This window comes from Cupressus sempervirens, chromosome 3, assembly GCF_028749045.1.
Source record: "Cupressus sempervirens isolate cs-2001-9-10 chromosome 3, ASM2874904v1, whole genome shotgun sequence".
NCBI lineage: Eukaryota > Viridiplantae > Streptophyta > Pinopsida > Cupressales > Cupressaceae > Cupressus > Cupressus sempervirens.
The window spans coordinates 249770741-249793780 of NC_143120.1; the positions used below are offsets into that span (position 1 = coordinate 249770741).

General features: G+C 38.0%; 1 protein-coding gene across 1 annotated transcript in view; it reads left to right on the top strand.

Moving 5' to 3' along the window:
- LOC149565797 (uncharacterized) overlaps positions 1 to 22105 on the top strand; it is a 69593-nt gene extending 47488 nt beyond the window's left edge. The window contains exon 14 of the mRNA XM_089816386.1: positions 21325 to 22105. Within this exon, the coding sequence (XP_089672512.1) occupies positions 21325 to 21353 (29 nt within the window). The 3' untranslated portion in view covers positions 21354 to 22105. The remainder of the gene's footprint in view (positions 1 to 21324) is intronic.
- The last annotated feature ends 935 nt before the right edge of the window (positions 22106 to 23040 follow it).

A 23040-nucleotide genomic window follows, 5' to 3' on the forward strand; every position in this document is an offset into this window, starting at 1 on the left:
GTCCTGCCACTGTAAGATCATCCTTTCTTCCCTCCGTACGACCCTACTCATCCTTGCGCATATAGTCACCTTCATGGGTTGGTTTCCTATGGTCTTCCCCCTTCTTACCTTCTGTAAAAGGATCTTGTGGATGACCTATCTCCATACTACTAATTTGTTCTTTTGTTTCTATATAGTTGAATATTGGTTCCTCTCATGGTATTGTGGATTTCGGTCTGCTGAGGTACAACTGTGGGTAATGGACCTTTGTGTACTAGAATAAATGTAATGTCCCTTGGTGTTCCTTTGATTTGACTTGGCCAAAATGCATTTACATCAAAAGCTGAGGAGGACCATGCTTCTCTACTTGCTCCTTCTCCGTCCGAGCTCCCGTCCTCTTTGCCTTGTTTTGTACTCTACGAGTTTGAATAGAAGCCTCCTGTGCAACTTTCTTATTTTTTTCCTCTATGGCTCTCCCCCTTCATTGTCTACTCCAAATGTATCCATATGGAACCAATATGCCATGGTTGGCTTGTAGGGTTCTACTCTATTTGTTGGTACAAATGATCTTCTATATTCTAGGGCTACCTATGTCTAAACTACTTCCAAGAACATGGCTATCATTTGATGAGACAAATAAAATGCCTTATGCTTCAACTCCAAAATTTCCGTTAATCACTTTGAAAGAAGTTGTGCCCAATTGTATACCCTTCCTACCTTCAACCCATTTAATAACGACAACATCCAAATGGCTATGCAAAATGTTCGGCTCCCACTAGTGAGTTTGTTTTTCACCAGCTCCACGATGCACCTCCACTCCTCATTTTCTATAAAGATTTTCTTCAGTCCCTGAATTGATCTTGCTTAGGATAATTTCCCATTCTTGTTCTGTGGGATCACTCCTGCACATCAATCCCAACCATTTTTTCTTTTCCTCCATTGCTATTTTGGTTGGGTTTTATGTTGGATCTTGCCCTCTGTTAGGAACCCCCAACACCTTGTTTATTTCCTTGGGCAACTATGAAATGGTAAAGGTTTTCTGAAAATACTGAATCACTAATTTATGCCCTTTCCTATCATATCCAACAATCATTGTTCTCAACATAGGGTCGAACTCTTTTAAATCAAAAATTGGCATGGAAATAATTTTATCTACCTCTGCCTTGTACAATACCTCCTTCAACACATGGTTTTCTTCTGCATTCTCCCACCATATTTTGCACTTGCTTCCCACCACACTTTCAAATGTGACACTGACCGCTGTAATAATTTTAGTGCTCTTCCCGTTAAGTTTCTTTGTAGAAAATAATAATTGTGTTACTTGTAATGCCTTGTCTTTTCTTGTATTGATAATTGTTCCCCTACTTGGATTACCTATGCTTGTTTTCACCATCTTGTGATTCTTTATAAATACCCTAGCTGATTTTGTGCTTCCACTCCCCAAACTATTTCTCTCCTCATGTCTCAATGTTTTACTGCTTCTTTGTGTAGGGACGCTACTTTTCCTAATGTGTAGGATCCTCTTTCTTCCCCACACTTCTTGCTCCCTCTATACTCCTCCATATGTTGTATCCTGTACGACACACTTCTTTCCAGTACTTGACTTCTTCCTTTCCCTTTTTACTCCCCTATACATTGTATGTTGTATGACACACTGCTTTTCTGTACTTGGAGTCTTCCTTTTCCTACCCATACACTATCTTCTCGTATACTGTAGGAAACTCTTGTTCTTCCATTAATTGTCTGAACAACGTATGAAACCCTTTCTATGTCGTCGTCTGTCCATACACCATAGGGTACTCCTATTCTACTATTGCCTTCCTATACATCATACGTCACTTATATCCTCTTCCCTAGTTTTTTGTCTATCCGTACACCGTACTATAGTCTTGCTCTCTTCCTTTGGCTGTCATATGGGTCCGCTAGTAGTTGCTTCAATTGCTCATATGCTCATATGCTATGGGTTCCTAGTGTCTATGGTTGCCTCATCCCACTAGGTGACTATATAGCTTGCTTGCGGTCCTCTTTCTTTTCTTTTGGTCTTTTTATATCCTAATTCTTATTTTATGTTTTTAAAGAGTTTTTCTTCTTTAATTTCTACGGAGTAATATCTCTAGGGAAAGTAGAATTGATAAGTGCTAGCAAATGCCGTCATACTAATGCGGTAATACTACAATTTGGAATAAATGAGCATCCAAAAAATTCTCATTCACTCCTTTTCGGACATGTTCTTCTAATTTAATCATGGACAACTAATTTGCAATCACATGGATTTTTCATGGGCGTACATTGATTTTAAAAGTAAAGTCTTGGAGGAGGATTAGCCACCTACTTACCCTTGTATAATAGGTTTGTTTACAAAGTACATTAGAGCTTGATGATCAACAAAAAATGTGAAAGGTGTGGCTAATAAATAATGTCTAAATTTTTGAATGGCATAAAACATACCTAGTACTTCTCTCACTTGTGTTATAGTTCCTCTCAGGTTCTGAAAGTAGTTGGCTTGTGAAGTACATTGGATGGTCCAATCTTCTTGTCTAGTTTGTGCTCATGTGGTACCTATTGCACAGTTAGAAGTGTCCACATGGACATGAAACTCCTTGTTCCAGTCTAGATTTATGAAATCCTTTTATGAACCTCCTATAGCATCCCACATGCTCTAAGAATGATTTGACCCTAGTTATATCTGAGGGTCTTTTCATGTTAAGAATGACTTTGATCTTGTTTAATTTTGTTTTGAATCCTTCTCTGCAAACTATGTGGTTGAGGAGTTTTCCTTGGGGGACCATAAGTTTGCATTTGTTTGGATTAAATGCTTGCCTTGCCCTCCAACATCATTCCATGCACTCTTTGATGGATTTCAAGTGGTGCTCCTTCCCACTATAAATTGGCTAGTCATCCAGGAAAGCTTTGAAATTCCCTACTGACATTCCATGAAAGATATGAAGTGTAATTCTCTGGAATGTGGCAGGTGCATTGCATAGTCCAAATGGCATCTTATTGTAGGTATAAACCCCATCTTCCACTATGAATGTGGTTTTTAGTTTGTCTTCTTCTGCAATGCTAATTTGGTTATACCCTGAAAACTCATCCATGAAAGTGTACACTTCATGACTGGCCACTTCTTCTAAAATGCTACTGGTAAATGGAATTAGAAAGGGATCTTTTATTGTTATTGCATTTAAACATCTAAAATCTACACAAATCCAAATTTGGTTCAAAGATTTTTTCAAGAATATAACTATGGGTGAAACCCATTCACTGGTTTGCACCTTAAATATTATACCAACATCTAGCATCTTGGTGATTTCCTCCTACACTTTGGCCGCATAGTTTCCGTTCATCCGATAGCATCTTTTGTGCACTAGATTTGATCCAACTATGACAGGTATTCAATGGATATATAGTTCTGGTGGCACCTCCTTTAAGTCCTTATACATCCATGTGAACATGTCCTATATGCCAGGAAGATTATAAAGGTTGCTGCTTTCAATACTAAGTCGTAGCCATCTCTTATTAGAATCTCCTTAGAATGGTCTTCCTCCCCTAGATTCATTCTTTCCAATTTAGCTTCTTCATAGTCTATTTCTTTGTCCTTGAATTTGTGAGCTAGGATGTCATCAAGTTTGGTCGTATCCTCCTTGTACTCCTTATAGGGCCCTGAGTATTCTTCCTGAGATTCTATCTCTCAAATCTGCAACATATTACATTCTGGTTGAAACACTTCACTATCTCCCATTTGCCAGTGGAATAGATCATTGAGGGAATTTTTTCCATCTTCTGAAAAATCTCCCAGTCATAATAGGGCTTCTTCATTTGGCTCTATTCCTTCATCATCCTTCCCCTCAGCTTCTAAATTAGATGCCAACTCTTGACTTTTGTTTGGTTCCGTAGGTCAATTATATACTTCCGCTTGTGTACTTCAATGGAGATTTTTTTTTTTTGCAAATTATGATTTGCCTTATTGAATTATCAGGATCATTGCAAATGTACTAACATTGCCATAGTCATAGGTGTGTTCCAAATGTAGATTTGAATCTCATATAAATATGAGAGGAGAAATGTCTTATGAAGAGACATGTCTCTATGGTTTAATCATCATTAATTGATAATATATTAACAAAAATAATAATAAGTATAACAACATAAATATATATATATATTGAAATCATTTACAAATCTTGTGCTCATTCAAGCAACAACATGAGAATTACAAACTTATTCAAGCTCCTTTTGAGCAACCACATTAGAAACAACATTTGAAAGACCAAGAGTGACAACTTAGAATCCACCTTTTACAATGAGACAAAAACAACCAATAGAAGACCAAGAGTCACAACTTAGAATTCCACAAAGATATCTGTCATTTGAACCTCTACCATACGACCATCTTGGCCTACCATATGGATATTTAATTAACTTCCCTCACCGTACATCCAACCTCCTCAATACCATAAAAACTTGCTATTATGTCGTATGACCTTTTCTAACTCCTTCCTGTAGCTGTCGTATAGTAGTTTCTTTGCCATTAGACACCAATGTACGGTCAATTCCTAACAAACGATTGATAAATCCGAGTAAGGTTGTGACAGAAGGGAACAAATCATCACAGTGGTATTAGAGATTCAATATTGCCAGCCTGTGAACAAAGAATGAGAGTTTATAGCTGAAAGAGAAGAAGAACCCGTTCAGTTGATAGAATGGTTGTAAAACCAGAACCCACAACTATTGAACTCATGGCACTACTAAGAAAACTTGTGAGGAATCAGGCACAGATCAATGATACTTAGTGCCTCATGGAAGAAACTCTCAAGAAATTGGTAGACAATAAAATATTCGGTGAACAAAATGGTCACAGCGCAAACTTAGTGTCAGGTAAAGAAAACCCTCTTTTAGTACGCTCTCGACCTTCCATGTCTTTTTCCCCATGGACAGAGGCACCACATGTAGGGAAGCAGCTAACCTTTGAAGAAATGCAAGAGCAACTAAGAGAAGACTGGAAGAATGCAAATTTGGAGGAAAATATATCCTACAAAGATTACGTAGATTTGAGAATGAGATATTTAGGAGGCAAAAATCGAGGATATTTTAACGATGATCTCAGGGGGAAGTTGAGTAAAGTAAATTTTTCACCCTTTGATGGATCTGGATCCATATTTGTGCAACCGTGGGTAATGAAGGCAAATACTTCTAGCTTAATCCCATACCAGAAGAAGCAATTAAATTTGCAGCCTTACACCTGGAGGGAATAGCGCAAGAATGGTGGCATCATGGCACCATCACACTCGGGCATGATCAAATAAATGCCTATGTAGAATTCACTAAGAGATTGATAGATTGGTTTGATGGTAAAGATTTGGAACTAAATTTTAAAGATTTGGCACAACTGAGAAAATTGGATCGGTTGATTAGTACATTGCAGAATCTCAGAAACTCTCTATTCTGGTCACGAACATTTTTGAAAGAATAGGGATAGTGCTCTTCATGGACAGATTGACAAAACCACTGAAAGGTTGGGTAAAAGGCTTCAATCTTGCCATCCTATTAGAGGTCATTAAGAAGGCATGGAGTATGGCATTATCATCAACGTCATCCTCTCAAGGTTACCTACATTCCAAACCACCAGTGTTTCCAAGAGACAAAAATAATAAACCTCCATCGATGAAGTCGTTGCTAGACGAAGCTACCAGATAGGAGCTCTAAAAGAAGAAACTATGTTTCAACTGCAAGGGACCATGGGACCTTTGGTATAGATGCCTCAAGAAACAAAAAATTCACTATATTGAAGTTGTGTCCGATGATGAGGACGAACAGGAAGATCTACCCTCTGAAGACAACCATCCCCACAAAGATATCAAAATGGTTAGTCTGAAATGTACGAAGAGAATTGTAGCATTAGTATGGTAGGGAGGAACTATCACCTTTGCAGGGAGCCCAAGGTGTATGGTGTTTTGTGTACATGGAACCTTTCAAGGACAAAAATTAATGGTGATGCTCGATAGTGGAGCCACTCTCAACTTCATAAACTCATCCCTAGTGAAATGGAGAGGTCTACCTACTAAGTCACACATGGATTCCAAGTCAAGGTTGCTAGAGGGACCCTGCCACTCTGCACACACCTTGTTCCTCAACTAAGTGTCACAATGGAAAATCACACAGTGACAGAGGATTTCTTCGTAGTGGACCTAGATGATATGGAGGTTATTTTGGGCATATAGTGGATGGAGACACTTGATGAATTCACTTAATGCTTCAAATGGATGGACTTCACTTTTGTGGTCGATGGGAAGAAGGTTGTTCTTTGTGGAATGGCCAATGAGGGATTGAAAGAAGTTTCTACACATCGGATGGAGGCAATTTCTCGGTGCGATGATGTTACTTGGGCTGCACACTGTTTGGTCTCAACAAAACCCATAAAAGGGCAATGAACACCACCCCAGGATGATCTCTAGAATATCTTGAGTGATCATGATGAAGTTTTTATAGACAATTCCTCCTAGCATACCTCCCCATCGAGGGTTTGAACATACTGTCAATTTGGAAGTAGGCGCCAAGCTGGTCATAACCAAACCCTACCACCATCCCAAGAAATTCAAAGATGAGATCGAAAAGACCATTCATAAACTACTTGAGAATGGATGGATCTGTCCTAGATCTATCCCTTTTGCATCATTAGTGGTATTGGTTAAAAAGAAGGATGAAACGATGCACATGTGTGTGGATTAATGTGCATTGAATAAAAAGATGGTAAAGAATAGATATCCTATTTTGAGGATCGATGAGTTGTTGGATGAATTACAGGTGCAATTAATTCTTTCAAAAATTGATCTCCATTGTGGATACCATCAAATCCACATGAGGGAAGAAGATGTGGAGAAGATGGCCTTTCATTGTCACTACGGACATTATGAGTTCTTGGTCATGCCATTTGGATTAACGTATACAACTGCTACATTCTAGTCATGCATGAATTGTATCTTCACCAAAAAATTGTGTAAGTACTTACTGATATTCTTTGATGATATCCTTATTTATAGCAAGACATGGGAAGAGCACTTGAAGCATCTGGATAAAGTCCTAAGGATCATGAAGGATCAATCTTTGTTCACCAAACAATCCAAGTGTGAATTCAGTATGATAGAAATATTATACCTAGGGCACTTTGTTAGTAAATATGGAGTACAGGTTCATCAGGAGAAGATTCAGGGTATCCTTGACTGCGCCCCCCCCCCCCTGCCCCAAATCACTCTTGGACTTGCGAGGATTTTTTTGGACTGTGCAGTTATTACTGGAGGTTTGTAAAAGATTCTCTCATTTCAGTGCACCATTAATAGATCTGACAAGAAAGGGCTCCTTCTAGTGGAATGAAAAGGCTCAACTCATGTTTTGATAAATTGAAAGAAGCAATGAGCACTTGTCCCACACTCGCCTTACCCAATTTTACTCAACCTTTCATTCTAGAGTGTGACGCATTTGGGGAGGGCATTGGTACTATATTGATGCAAGATAGACACCCCATAGTCTATGAGAGTTGAAAGATTGCACAAACAAAGTGCTTATACTCTATTTATGACAGAGATGTTGGCCATCATACATGCACTGACTAAGTTCCGACAATATATGGTGGGTGCCAAGTTTGTCGTTTGTACGGATCACAATAGTTTGAGATATTTTCTGGAGCGACAGGACTTGAACGAGAGGCAAAAAAAATGAGAAGCAAAGTTCAGGCTTTTGATTTTGACATTATATATGTGAAAGGAAAAAACAATTTGGTTGTAGATTCTTTATCTAGGAAACCCGCCATCCTCTTACTGACCTAGATTTATGCTAACTAGAAAGCGCATTTGTTGGTAGAATGTTCCAAAAACACTTTTTCTTATGAGCTAATGGATGAAAACACCCAAGATGATCGGTACAAACTGGTGGATGACATCATTTACTATAAGAATTGGATATATTTAGTGCCAAAATCCAAGTTGAAGTAGAAAATCTTGAAGGAGGTTCATGACTCACCCTTGGTAGGACACCTCGGCTTCCTCAAAACTTATAAAGGTCTTAAAGGAGATGTATTGCAGTATGTAAGAGAGTGTGCGGTCTACTAGCAAAACAAATCTGAACATACTCTACCTATCGGGTTACTGCAACCTCTGCCTATTCTAGAGTAGAAGTGGGAAAACATCTCGATGGATTTCATTATTGGACCTCCTAAGGTGAACAGAAAGGATTGTATCTTCATGGTGGTTGACAAACTAATGAAGTATGCACATTTCTTCGCCATCCCTTCAAAATTTTAGGCCACACATGTAACCGATCTATTTTTTATAGAGAAGTCTTTCATCTACATGGGTTACCTTGAAACATTGTTAGTGATTGGGATGGATGATTTATTAGTATCTTTTGGACAAGACTGTTTCGACTTGTAGGGATAGAATTGTTGCCAAGTACTAGTTACCACCCTCAAACAGACGGACAAATGGAGATTGTGAACAAGTGGCTTGAAGGTTACCTTCGAAACTACGTTTCAACACAACAACAGATGTGGGTCAAATGGATGCACCTTGGGGAATATTTTTATAATACCACGTACCACATGTCCATCGAGATGACATCATTCAAAGCACTATATGGGTATGAACTCCTTTCCTTCATCGACATAGTTCTGGGTGATAGTCGTGCACCAAGGGTGAAGGACTAGCTTCAGAAGGGACAGGACATTTTGAGATGCCTGAGGGAAAACTTACAATGGGCACAGAATCAATAAAAGATATACGCCAACAGAGAATGAATAGAGAGGAGTTTTGAAGTGGGAGGCTTGGTCTATTTTAGGCTCTATCCATACTAGCAATCCTCAATGAAGGAAAATGGGAAAGAAAAATTTAAGCCATGATTTTATGGCCCTTATCGTGTGGTCCACTGCATTAGTGAAGTCGCTTATGAGCTGAAACTTTCAGAGGGGAGTTGTATTCATAACGTTTTTCATGTTTTCTTCTTGGAGAAAGTCATGGGACAGAATGTTACTATAGCTGTATAACTTTTGCCGCTCAATGAAGAAGGAAAGCTCATATTGAAACTGACCAAGATCATCGAAGTATGTGAGAGGATTCTGCAAAACTGCACGGTGAAGGAATATTTGGTACACTAGAGACACTTGTCATTGGACGATGCGACGTGGGAGGGCAAGCACATTCTACAACATCTGGCATTCCATTTTCTTGAGAACAAGCAAAATTTGGGATGAGAGGACTATAATGTTCCCATCATAAAATAAATTAATAATTTAAACTATTGTTAAAGAGCCGATTGATTTAGTATATCTTGGACCCATTATTGTTTTGTTTCCGTAGGTTTGTATAGCTATCATCTATCTTGGTACACCCTAGGAAAGTTTTCCTCAATGGGTATTTAAGCATGACTTGTAGGTAGTTGTTAGGTATGAATTTTAGATTATTTCTTTGTACTACGAATTCCTATTGGAATTTTGGATTTTTCTGCCATTTTGGAAGTGAAGATCTTCCCTATTTGGCTCATGTGGTTTCAGTGGGATTCAACCCTCACCCTATTTTTTTGTTGCATGTAATACTTTGCTCAAATCTGGCAAATCGGAGCACCATCTTTTGACAAATATTAGTTGAAGATTATTTGTGTTCAACTCTCCATTTTTGTTTGGATGTATTCGAGATTAATAGTTTAGGGTGCAGATCTGAAACCATTTTCCTTCATACCCCATCCGCTAATCACAACACTCAGTGCCAATTCTATATAGCCTTCAAGCTCAGCCATACTTCCTTTAGACCAACCATATGACCTTCATACACAATCATACGAGCTTCATACACATGTTGTATGGCCCTTCATACACCATCATACAGATACCATACGATTTTTATTGTTGCTCCATACCTAGCTAATAGACCTCTACCGTACCACCATCTTGGCCGACTATATGACCATTCAATTGACTTCCCTCACTGTACATCCAACCTCCTCAATAATCTATGGACCTGCTATTATGTTGTACAACCTTTCCTAACTACTTCCTATAGCCACCGTACAATAGTTTCTTTTCCATTAGACACCAACATACGGTCAATTCTTGGCAAATAATTGATGAATTCAAGTAAGATTGTGACAGAAGGGAATGAACCATCACAATATTTTAGTTGTAATTGTGCATGCCTCAGTTTGTATAGCTGAATCTATAGGTGCTTGTTGAGATAATTCCATCATGAACATATCAAAACCAGAAATTGAAGTGTCAAGTTGGGAAACTTGTCCTTGTATGGGGGTTGGGAACTCCTCAAAAACATCTCCCAAGTGTTCACACCATTTTGCCATGAGAATGGGAGGATTTTCGAAAGAGATAGGGAAAGTTGACACGTTCACCTCTGAGGTAAATGTAAAGATAGTGGAGAATGAGTCCATTTTGTTGTTTATATTATCCAAAAGGAGTTCCTCTTGAGTAGGCAGTTTTTGTGCATTTGGTGGCCTTGGAGGAGAAATTATCATGATTTCTCCTTCCTCTTCATCAGATTCTTCTTCAGATGTAGTTTCTTCTTCAGCTTCTTCTTTCTAAATTGGTGCTTGAGAGGGCTCCTAAGATGACTTTGACCCTTTTCCACCTTTGAGCTTAATCTTGAGAAATTTCTCAGGTCTTGAAGAAGATGCATCATCTTGGCTTATAATCTCCATCTAGAACTGCTTGCAAATAGTCCAGAACTGTTGCAGTCTAATCCAAGCTTAGGATATACCTTGCTTAGATGGTTGATCTTTAGCCATTTTTTGGTATTTGCCTAGATGGACTGGGATTTATCAAGGATAGAGATGCATTCCTTGTGTTGGCAAGTGATGGGAAATGGACAATGCTTGTCAAAACCTGCCGATGATATTTTGGATCTAGAATACTGTCATTGTCTCTTGCCTAAAAATTGGGTGGAATCTCAACCATGTTGATATCAATGATCTACTACAAGGTGAGCCTACAGTAATCCATCTTCATAATATCTAGGTCCGTGCACATATCAATCCATGAATTCCCCATGCGATGAAAATGACGAAATGCTTTCTTGATTTTTGAACTCAAACCTTGGTAATCAAAATCATACCTAGCCTTGAACTTCTTCATATTAATCTGCTGAAGTTTTGTCTCCATGTCTTTTGCCTTATAAATTGAGTTGAGCATATATTGCTCAATCACCAAAGGGTTAGCGGTAGTGATATCAAAATTTGACTTATGTAGAGTATTCCGATATGATTGTACCTCCATAAGCTGCTTGGCTAACTCCATAAGAATGATCATGTGAGTAGGATACCTTGGTAGTGTAGATGACTCTCCTTTGAAATAACCAACCCTTAGATAAGTGAAAGTTGAAAACTATAGAAAGATGCAACCAAATTGATTCACATTATTCCAAGCTTCATCTGATACTCTCCTGATCACCAAATCCTTATCAAATTGACATTTGAAATGTCCAAAGAATGCATCTTGGACTCTCCTATAATGTACCTTACTTTGTGTCCTCATGATTTGTTCATAGTGATTTCAAATGGGGACCAAAGCACGATCTCCCTTGGTAAATATGCCTAAAATAGCTCCAATAATTGCAGCTATGTAAACCAAGTATGAATTCATATAGAATGGTGTTGAAGTTTCCATGTTAAACAACTGCTCACACAAAGCTATACGGATGAGCTCTCCCCAGAAGATGGGTTCTTCATTATCATTGTTGAATTTTCTCAAACCGCTGCACATGTACTAAGCACTGCCATAATGTGATATGTGTTTCTCAAATTCAACATCCTATCATATTTATATTGAGCATAGGTCATGAATAGACATGTCCCATTTCCCATGGGGCATGTCTATTCAATAATCAAATAATTAATATTAAGTCATAGTTATATATATAATATAAACTTTAATCATATATATATATATATATATATATATATATATATAGACACACACACACACACACACACACACACACACACACACACACACACTTATGTCTCATATATGATGAACACACATTTATAAAGGATAAAGACATCCAAATTGACTAAAACTTTAACACTCCCACTTAGTCAAGAAGGATAAATACATTTTGATAATCAAAGGTAACGTACGATCAATATTTTGAATAACCCAAAGATGATTAATGAGATGATATCTAAGCTTTTAGTTATTAAAATACCTAGTTTACATTTATACAAACAACCCAAAAATAATCAATTTCATGATATCTAAGCTCTTAGTTGTTAGTATCAAAAAATGCATACTTACCTCATACCCAATATGCATCTATACAAACAACTCAAAGATAGTCAATTTAATGGCATCTAAGCACTCAATTGTAAGTCTTACAAGATACATATTCACATGATTCAAGTACAACACTTACTCAAAATGTATAACATAGAATTTTAGCCAAATGAGGTTGCCATACATCAACACTCCTATTAGTTAGAGAGGATAAACACATGATTGTTAGAGTAAATTATTAATTATTAATTATTAATTATTAATTATTTATTTTATTTACTTAAGTTTACTTAGGTTAATACATTCATTTAATTGTTGTAGTGATGAGTTGTTGACAACACGAGAGTTTGTTCCCTTCTAGCATGTTCCACCTTTTTGTGGATACTTAGTTGTCAACCTTATCTTTTACCACTTTCTAGCTTGTTCTACAAGCTTCCATGAGGCCTTTATATTTAGGCTCTCTCTTTGTAAACACATCCAATTTTTCATTGTAAATACATTTTCTTTATTTCGCAATATTTTCTCTCAAGTCCGTTTAGGGTTTTTCCAAGCTCCACCTCTTCCTTCTTTGGTTTCCCTTTGGTAAGTTATTTGCATGTAGGTGATCTTGGCAAGTTGTGGAGTTGGATTTCATCAACTCCTACATGGTACCAGAGCCTCCCTGCTGCTTCTTGGTTGATTGATTTTTGAAGTCACAATTTGGAGACACAAACCATAGTTTGTGCATTTTTCTTCAATACGGGGGAAGAGCATTTTTTTGGAACACTTTGGGACCAAACGGACATTTCCATTGGATCCGGAAGGTCGTTTACAATCAAGATTCATATAAAATTTTCCGATTTTGGAGAAAGCCACTCTAGGAGGAAAAATTTTTTTGGTTGCAGGTTGTATGGACGTAAGGATGAATTTGAGCAAAAAAATAAAAAAGAAAAAATTTAAAAAGGCACACCACCACGGCACCACCCAATGGCCATCGTGGGGCCACCCGTGTGCCATGACGTTGGCCACGTCACCCTCGCGACGCCCGACCACCTCCTCAGCCCGTACGACAACACCCCTTGTTTTCTCCACCGGTGGTGCACTTGTCTCCACCGCCTCCATCGACCTGCTCTGCTTGTCCATTGGTTTTGCTCCTACACTCTGCCTTGCACTATCAGCTTGCACACGTGGCAGTTTAGTCCCTTCTTGCATTGTTGGTGTGACACATGGCTCCTACCTCGTTAGTAGCCACGTCATCATTTTTGCCATGTGGTATCCACGTGGCACTTCCACGTAGCATGTCACGTGGCTTATTTTTTGCTGCGACAGCTTTTAGGCCATCAAATTGCTGACATCAGCCTTCTAGGGTCCTTTTTTGACCTACAGTTGGTTTTTTGGCCATATCTTGAGCATATGGAGGTATTTTTCTAATCCAAAAGAAGTGTTGAAAAGTTGGTTTTGAGACAGAGACATTGGTGTAGGTATTTTTAGGTTTCGATGCAATTTAGTTGCTCATTTTTGCAGTTGAAGTCCAAAGTTCTATTTTTGACTCCGGTATGCATATCTTTTGCATCCCATGTCTGTTTTTGAAAATGTTATATTTTTGGAAAACTGGTTTTGTCATATTTTCAGAAATGTTGTCATTTCCTTTAGATTCTAACCCATGCTCTTTCTATCATGTTTTTGGCATTTTTTCTCTATGGTGGATATCTTGGGTGTTCTAGGTCTGAGGATCATTTTCATGGCATGGGATCTTTTGTTTTGGGTTGTACTATCTTTTGTATTAGCTTTTTTCCTTTTTTGATCATTTTAGCTATCATTTGTAAGCACTTTTATGTATACACACTGAGATAAAGTGCCACTCTTGCATTTCAGGTTCATGAATGTTGTTTTGAGACAGTTGTACTTGCACTATTTTTATAAAGCACCATGGGGGGGATAGTTGTTTTCTGGTTTTGGCCTTCTTCCTTTTGTTTTCCCATGCAGCGTCGGTGTGACCATCTCTTTATAGGTGTTTGTACCTCTTCCTCTCTCTCGTTGTTCTTGGTTCTGTTTGCAGAGGATTTTGGCCCACCTTCTCAGTTGCCTGTCATCTCACCCCATCTACATTAAGGGGGGGTTATTCTGGTGTTCTAATGCATCCTTGGTTCAATGGTTCGATAATGTGAGCTATGTATTCAATGGTTGATCCTATATACGAGGCGATTGTAGTGGCTAGCTACCTATGCATTTTGGTGAGATGGATCATCTACCATATAGACATGTTCAGTTTGTGCCTTCTTCTTCCATGGAGGTTCTTCAGATCAACAGTTTCTTTTTTATGGAAAATTTTGTGGCTTCTTCATGCTTCAGTGATGCTCTTCATGATCACTCTTTGTTCCTATTTTATGGAACATTCCTCTAGTTGGAGGCTTCTTCAGTCTTTCACTAGGTTCGTACCTTCTTTTGGAGGAGGGTTTTTCCCATGTGGTTTTCTCTCTTTCCCCATTTTCAAAGGTTGCATTTCTTTGCATTGTACATGGGTACCTAACATGGCCTTGTTGTCGGGACCCATTCTGCATTTCATCTTAGGTTTTGTGAGCTTAAGGCATTTCCCTAAGTTGCACTTAAGGGGGGGTGCTAGAGTAAATAATTAATTATTAATTATTTATTCTATTTACTTAAGTTTACTTAGGTTAATGCATTTGTTTAATTGTTGTAGTGATGAGTTGTTGACAACACGGGAGTCTGTTCCCTTCTAGCATGTTCCACCTTTTTGTGGATGCTTGTAGTCGGTAAATAATTATAATGACCCGACGGGTAGGATAGTATATATTATTTGTTATGTGGCCGACTTGTGCTTGATGGGTTCCTTCGGGAACCTTCCGAAATGCCCTTCGATGAGTATTTATACCCCCTTCAGGAAGCATTGTAATCATGTCATATCATTAAGCATAATGTATTGTTTTGGCATATGCGAATAAAGGAAGAATTTTTGTTATTTCCATCTATTGTCTGTGCACATCAATCAATTAATCTATGCGGTAAACATTTGGTGCCGTTGCTTGATGGACATAGTATGATGACAAGAAAATGAAGACTAAATGCCGAATTAGTTGAACAAGAATAAGAATAAGTTGACAGAAAAGGGCGAATTACGCATAGCACAGGAAAATTTAATTTTGGCACAATAGGTTGAACGCAGACAGAGATTTCAGCAAGTTACTGATGGACACATAAGCACTAAAAAATTATTGGACGAGACTTGATAGTAGCTCTATTTGGTGGAAGAAGCAAGGGAGGAGTTTCTAAACCTGTATAAGCCGAAGAAAGAGAATCTAGACGGAAGGTGATCGACTCGCACTGCTCAAAGTGCTGAGGGAGCATGAGCGTGGGGTGAACTCTTTGTTCGAGATATACTTTCGAAACAAATAGCTTCAGTTGACGAAAACCCTTCTTCACAAAACAATGCAGGTATCAAAAACAGCGCGGGTGTTGAAAATAGTGCGGGTGTTGAAAACAACGCGGGAGTGCAAAACAATGCAGGTACACAACAAAACCTACAAATCTAGTAATAATGGCAGGACCAAAAGAAAAGTTGCCTAAATTTGATGGTGAAGAAACCGTCAATCCAATTCGACATAATAGAACATGTGAAACGATTTGGAGGGCAAATGGCATAACATATACAAATGAATGGATCCGACAGTTTCCCACTACCCTACGGGGTGTTGCCATTTATTGGTTTACTAAGATAGATCTACAAAAGTTAAACAGTTGGGATAATATTAAGAAATAATTTATTGCAGAATTTCAAATATTGCGAGATGATAATGAGATTGTAGTGGAGATATTCAATACTAAGCAAGGGAAGAATGAAACAGTCCTAGTCTTCACTAGAAAGTTAAAGGACCTGATCAATAAAATGGAGAATAAGCCAGCTAATGGGCTACAAAAGAGATGGTTCATTGAAGGCCTTCTCCCGAAGCTACAAAAGAAGATGAAGATTGTGCCACCATCGACATACATTGAAGCATACAATTGGGCAATGAACCTCGAAAGTGAGTAGAAGACAAAGAAGAAGAAGAAAAGCATCTTGTAGTTGGAGGCAAAACTAGGACCACTTGCTCTTGGAGAACCCCTGATCATGCGGTGGAAGCACTTAGGTAAAACCACGAGGCAGAAAGGCGCTGCAAGACAGAAGAGGCCTCGGATGGACACGGGGGTGATATGGATAGTGGCTATTCGGAGACATCTTTGGAGGAGAACAGTATAGGGGACAAAGAAGGGGAAGAAGATGATGATGAGGAGGTTCAAGTTGTCATGGCTACCCCTTGCTATTTTTGTGCAGTACAGTTCCTGTTACTCCCTATTTGGTGCTAGTAGGTTTGCGCATGGCTCACATTCTAGGGTTTGGACAGGCAAGGTAGTTGGTACTAATGACCGGTACACCCTAGCAGGCAGTCACAGTAGTAGCACCATGGTAGCACGGGGTAAGGCCTTCTCCTGTTCGGCTGGGAGTTGGGTTTGCCATAGGATTTGCTCAGACGATAGCACCCGCCAGCCGAGGGACTTTTTCAGCCACTACTGAAGCACTTCCGGTAGTAGCACCTGTGGCACCTACTGTATCTCAGCCAACAACAAATGTTGTCATAGCGCAGCCAGTAGAAGTTTTTGTAGTGCAACAAGCTAGAGTTTTCGAGGCACAACCAGCAGTGGAAGTCACCGTAGCACAGCCAGCAAGAGTTTAGAAACCTTCAGTAGAGAACGTACTGGATGGAGGAGAGGAGATGACCATGGAGGTAGCTGATCTTCCAGCACCAGAGTTAGTAGATGGACAGAGTATTTTGGGTGTACACTTGGATGTCGTAGGATCTGATGCACTGGTGACGATGGATGCAACACTTTTGGCATCATCAGAGCAAGATAGAGAGAGTCGCATTCAGGAGGTCAGTACTTTTTTGAGCATGCAGTTCCATCATGCTTCGGCTCCTCAGACAGTTTGTGTAAAAACTCCTCTGCGTGAATATATCCTCAAGGTAGACACTCAGCCACAGGTAGCACAACCAGTTTCGAATATTGGACTGTTGGATAGTACTGTTGAGCATATGGCTGATGCTGTGGAGATGGTTATTGGTATGCAGGGGCATTCATCGACACGGGAGGTAGGAATGAAGGAGGCATTTCTTGTCAACTTCGTAGCTCTAGCCTCACGGGCTCGTCAGGTGTTGGATTCCATGGAGGCTCAGGTATTGGATTTGATTGTGAAGGAGCTGGAGGGAGTCATCTCGTTCATGCAACTAGGGTGCCCAGCTGCCTTCACGGTCTATTTTGAGGAGCAAGGTTGGCCGGATGTAGAGACTCATGAGATGCTTTAGGAGTGGGCCACTACGGCAGGTTTTGGTGTGGACAATTGGGTTGAGGTTTTGTTCCAGGAGTTAGTAAGGTTGCACAAGAAGGCATACTACACTCTTCGAAAGGTACAGGAAAATCAAGTAGCAACTGAGAGAGCTCAGGAGGAGTTAGCTGCCAAGTTGGCTTCAGAGAGTGCAGCCTAGGAATCCAAGAGGGCGGCTTGGCAATCCAAGAGAGAAGCCCTGCTAGCAGAGAAGGAGCAGTTGGCAGCAGAGAAGGTGCAAGTAGCAACGGACAAGGAGAAGGAGATGGGGGAAGTTGGAGCTATGATGTAATCCATGCTAGAGCTTCAGATGGAAGTGGAAGCAGAGCTAAAGGTTTGGAAGGAACAGGTCTACAAGCTTCGGGCCGAGTTGAGTGATCTGGGAGCATGGACCCATCCCTTTGTATAGCATTTTGGTGATTCCTTGCACAATTTTGTTGTATCGTCGTTAGGAGATGACTATTTTTTTGGAGGGGATGATGTAGTCGGTAAATAATTGTAATGAGTCAACGGGTAGGATAGTATATATTATTTGTTATGTGGCTGACTTGTGCCCAATGGGTTCCTTCGGGAACCTTCTGAAAGGCCCTTCAGTGAGTATTTATACCCCCTTCGGGAAGCATTTTAATCATGTCATATCATTGAGCATAATGTACTATTTTGGCATATGCTAATAAAGGAAGAAGTTCTGCTATTTCCATCTATTGTTTGTGCACATCAATCAATTAATCTATGTGGTAAACAATGCTTAGTTGTCAACCTTATCTTGTACCACTTTCCAGCTTGTTCTACAAGCTTCCATGAGGCCTTTATATTCGGGCTCTCTCGTTGTAAACACATATTCAATTTTTCATTGTAAACACATTTTCTTTGTTTTGCAATATTTTCTCTCAAGTTCGTTTAGGGTTTTTCCAAGCTTCACCTCTTCCTTCTTTGGTTTCTCTTCGACAAGTTATTTGCATGTAGGTGATCTCGACGAGCTGTGGAGTTGGATTTCATCAACTCCTACAGTGTTCATATATCACCTCAATGTAAGAATATCTTTGATCAAAAGATATTCAGTATTTCGATATCACATTTGATATCAAGAGTATTGGTCTTCTAGGATATCCATTTATATGATATTCACCAATTACTCAAATAGGGTTTTGATATCACATCTAATATCAAGAGTATTGGTCTCTAAGAATATCGACATCCGATATTTACCAAGTACTCAAATAAGGTTTGATATCTCATCTAATATCACAAGTATTGGTCTCCCAAAATATCATATGATATTCACCAATTACTCAAAAATAAGGTTTGATATCACATATGATATCAAGAGTATTGACCTCCCAGAATATCAATGATATTCATTGAATACTTGTAGTAAGGGTCTTCCAGAATGTTGAGATGTAAGACATTCACCATTTACTCAATTTATTGATCTCATAATACAAGTTATTGTAAGATCGTCACCTTACAAAAAAAATTTCAAATACAAGTGATGATCATGTGAAAGTCATCACTTCCTCATGATGTACACAAGGGGTAGGCCCATTAAAATCACATGGTCACGATGTATGAATTATGGTCTTCTTGACTGTGACAATTTATTGATCATTGGAGACTCCATCTCATCATGGTTTACTCCCTTTGAATCAATGATCAAAATCACCAAAGCTTGACTAAATCATATCCTCTATCTCACTCCCTCTCTTTCAAGGTTACCCATAATGAAATGTCAAGCTCCCACTAAATCTTAATCTACCTCTACCTGCAATAACATTCTCAAAGGAAAATATCAAAGCAAATAACTCTTCTAATACGTATACAAATACAAAAGTAAGAGCATGACTACTATAATATTCAAGGATAATGGTAATATTAGGAATTATAAGATATTCATAATAATCATAATAGTGTAATATTATTCCTTAAAAATAACATAATTGCTCTACTCAAGATGACATCTTATTAATATTAATTATTTTCCTTGTTTATAATTATATTTCATATTTCATTATATTCAATAACAATATTAGTAACTAGACATAATACTAATAAATTATATTGTTTAACATATTTTATATTACCAATTCCATTATATGTAACAATAATATGTATATTATTATTACATATATTTAAAACCTTCCTAGTATTTATAAAAATATCATATATCAAAAAAATTAATATTTTAGAAAGTATAACATACCTTTATACTTACTGTGGTGGGTGGGCACCCAAGGATATCACTATGCTAGCGATTTGATTTACCCAGGGTTAATTCACCAATAATAATTCACTCATTTCTTCTAAAGTGAAATAAGGTGATAGTGCCTTTTAACTCCTTTTGTCACTTCTATGCCTATTAGACAATGCATCACCTGGATGCCACATGGATGGCTTTAATTTGAACTCCTTCCCCGTCGCTCCTCCTATGTCTTCTTCAGATACATGGGTCTCATATCAGTACACATAGGTAATACCACGTAACAGAGAAGCCCATTAGATAAGACATTTGAAAATGAAAAGAGAGAAATTGCTAACATAAAGATTGGGCATTGCCTCATTACGAATGGTGTTTCATTCAATCTAGTGAGATCACCTTATTGGAGAAAGATGGTGCAAGCAATAAATGAAGCACCTCATGCTTACTGAGCCCTTGGATATGAAAAGTTGAGAACCACAATATTGCATAATGAGAGAAAAAATGTAAAAAATCTCCTCAAAACAATAAGAGATTCTTGGATCCAAACGGAGTTGAGCATTGTCTCTAATGGATGGACAGATTGCAAAAATCATCCATTAATAAATGTGATTGTTGTCTGCCCCAAGGGGGCAATGTTTTTGAGGGTGGTTGATTGTGAAGGGCAGGTAAAGGATGCAAATTTTATTGCCAAACTTCTCATTGAATCCATAGAGTTCGTGGGAGTTGACAATGTTGTTCAAGTAATAACGGACAATGCTAAAGTTTTTAAAGTTGCAAGTGCTTTTGGTAGAGCACAATATGAGCATATCTTTTGGACAGCATGCACTATCCACTCTTTGAACTTGGTGATGAAAGCAATTGGTACCCAAATTGAATGGATGAAAAAAGTGTATGAGGGTGAGCAGATCCAAATGTTTGTGTCAAACCACCATATGTCACAAGCAATTTTCAGAAATTTCTCCCGCTTGAAATTATTGAAGGTAAATTTTAAAATTTATTTAGCTTCATTTATCATTTTAAATATTTGTGTCATACTTTACATAATTGAATACATATTTTTAATTTTTTGTGTTATTATATTAACTTACAATTTGAATTAACATGCTAATAGGTTACTGAAACAAGGTTTACTTCACACACAATTGTCTTTAGACAACTTGTGAGGGTGAAAGAAGCATTGTCTCAAATGGTTATTGGTAACAAATGGGGTGGATGGAAGCAAACTAATACAGAAAAGGCTAAAACTGTAAAGGATTTGATCTTGAGTGATGATTTTTGGAATAGGGTGGAATATGCATTAGAACTCACCGAGCCCGTCATGTCTATGCTTTGGTATGTCGACACTGATAAGCCTTGTTTGGGGGACATATATGATGCCATGGACTCCATGCTAGAAAGAATGAAATCAGTAAATTTAAATTTTTATACAATACTTTATCCTTGTTTATTGAGAGATTTTGATTTTTGATTTTAATTAAGTTATTAACACTACATCAAGATAACTTACATGTACATCATTTGACATCCCAGGTCATTCAGAGGAGAGAGCAAGATCCTGAGGATATCTTGTACAATAAGGTGAAGAAAATTATTCTACATCATTGGAACAAGATGACTACACCTTTACACCTCTTGGCATATGCACTTTCTCCTAGATATTATAGCGGTGATATACTTTCTATTCCTGGTAGAGTGGCACCATATAGAGATCCTGAAGTTGCTACTGGGTATAAGAGGGCATTTAGCAGGCTCTTTAGTGATCTTGATGTGGCATCGAATGTTAGGAGAGAGTTTGTAGATTTTGTCTCAGGCAAAAATGTAGACCTTGATGCAATCAATGATCAAAGTAGAATGGATGCCATTGGATGGTGCTACTTACATAGGCAAAGTTGCATGTACCTCTAACCTCTTGCCATTAAGATCTTGTCACAAGTATGCATTTAAATTTTTTTTTTCTTTTCTTATGGCCACTTAGCTTGTCAAATTAGCACTCTTAAATTCCTATTGTATTGTAAAATTACAATTTCTAATTTTTTTAAATTATGTTGGTTGTCTCTCTAGGTTGCAAGCTCTTCTGCTGCTGAGTGGAATTGGAGTACATACTCCTTTATCCACTTAGTGAAGCATAACCGATTGGGTTTTCACAACTAGCACCTCCTATCACGTAGGGATCCAAGATATAAGAAGGGACCAGAGAAGTTTTGGGATGTACTACCTAAGACTTCTAACTTGGATATGACTGTCCACGATATATCTAGAATTTCCATGTTAGATGTTGAGGAGGATGTGGTTGCATCTAGGGCTAGTGGAACTGATTTAGATTCCAATGATGAGAAATATGATATAGATGAGGATGAAGCCATTGATCCCTCATATTTCGAAGACCCATTTAACCCTTGAAGAGCATTTGCATCTTTGATAAACTATGTTTAAACATTTGTCATTGACTCATTTATGATTTATCACCATGTTTCAAACTTTATTAAATTATAATTTATTATTTATCAATCTGATGAAGTAGTCTATGTTTTGAAATTCTATTTTGCATTTTAGTAATTCAATTTATGATTTTATTTACAACATTAACATAGATTAATGAGTGAGTATTTAATGTTTATCTTTGACAAGTGGCATTGACCAATAATCAAGTAACATTGATATATTCATAATATGAAATGACTTAGTTTTACAACTATGCGAAGTTTTTTTTTTTTCCATATATATATATATACTCACGAACCCAAATGGGGAAAAAATAATTTGCCTAAACCCACGAACCCGAATTGGCAACTTAGTGTTTATATTATTATAATAATGACTTTAAAAGATATTTTTAAAAAAACATGTTGGAAAGTTTCTAGTGTTGAATTCTTTTGGGAAACTTCCACAATTTCTAAAGTGGAGTTTTTTAGAAAACTTTGGCCAACGAAAGGTTATAAATAAGAGCTCATTTGATTGGGAAAAGCACACTTGGAGATTTATTTGCTTTATTGCCTTTGTGGCTTTTCCTGAGGTTCTGAAACTTGATGCCCTTGCTGAAGTATACGATTTTTTATGTTGAGAAGTGTTGGGTAATTTACAGTTGAGATATTGTGAATTTCCTTCTTGAAGATTATCTGAGATCACTGCTGAGGTAAAGTGATTTAGTTATTTGTTTAATCTCTCTTACTGTTATTGTCTGTGGCTGGGAGTTATTGTTTCTGCTGGGGAAGTTAATTGCAAAATTCTGAAACCTGCCATCCCAGT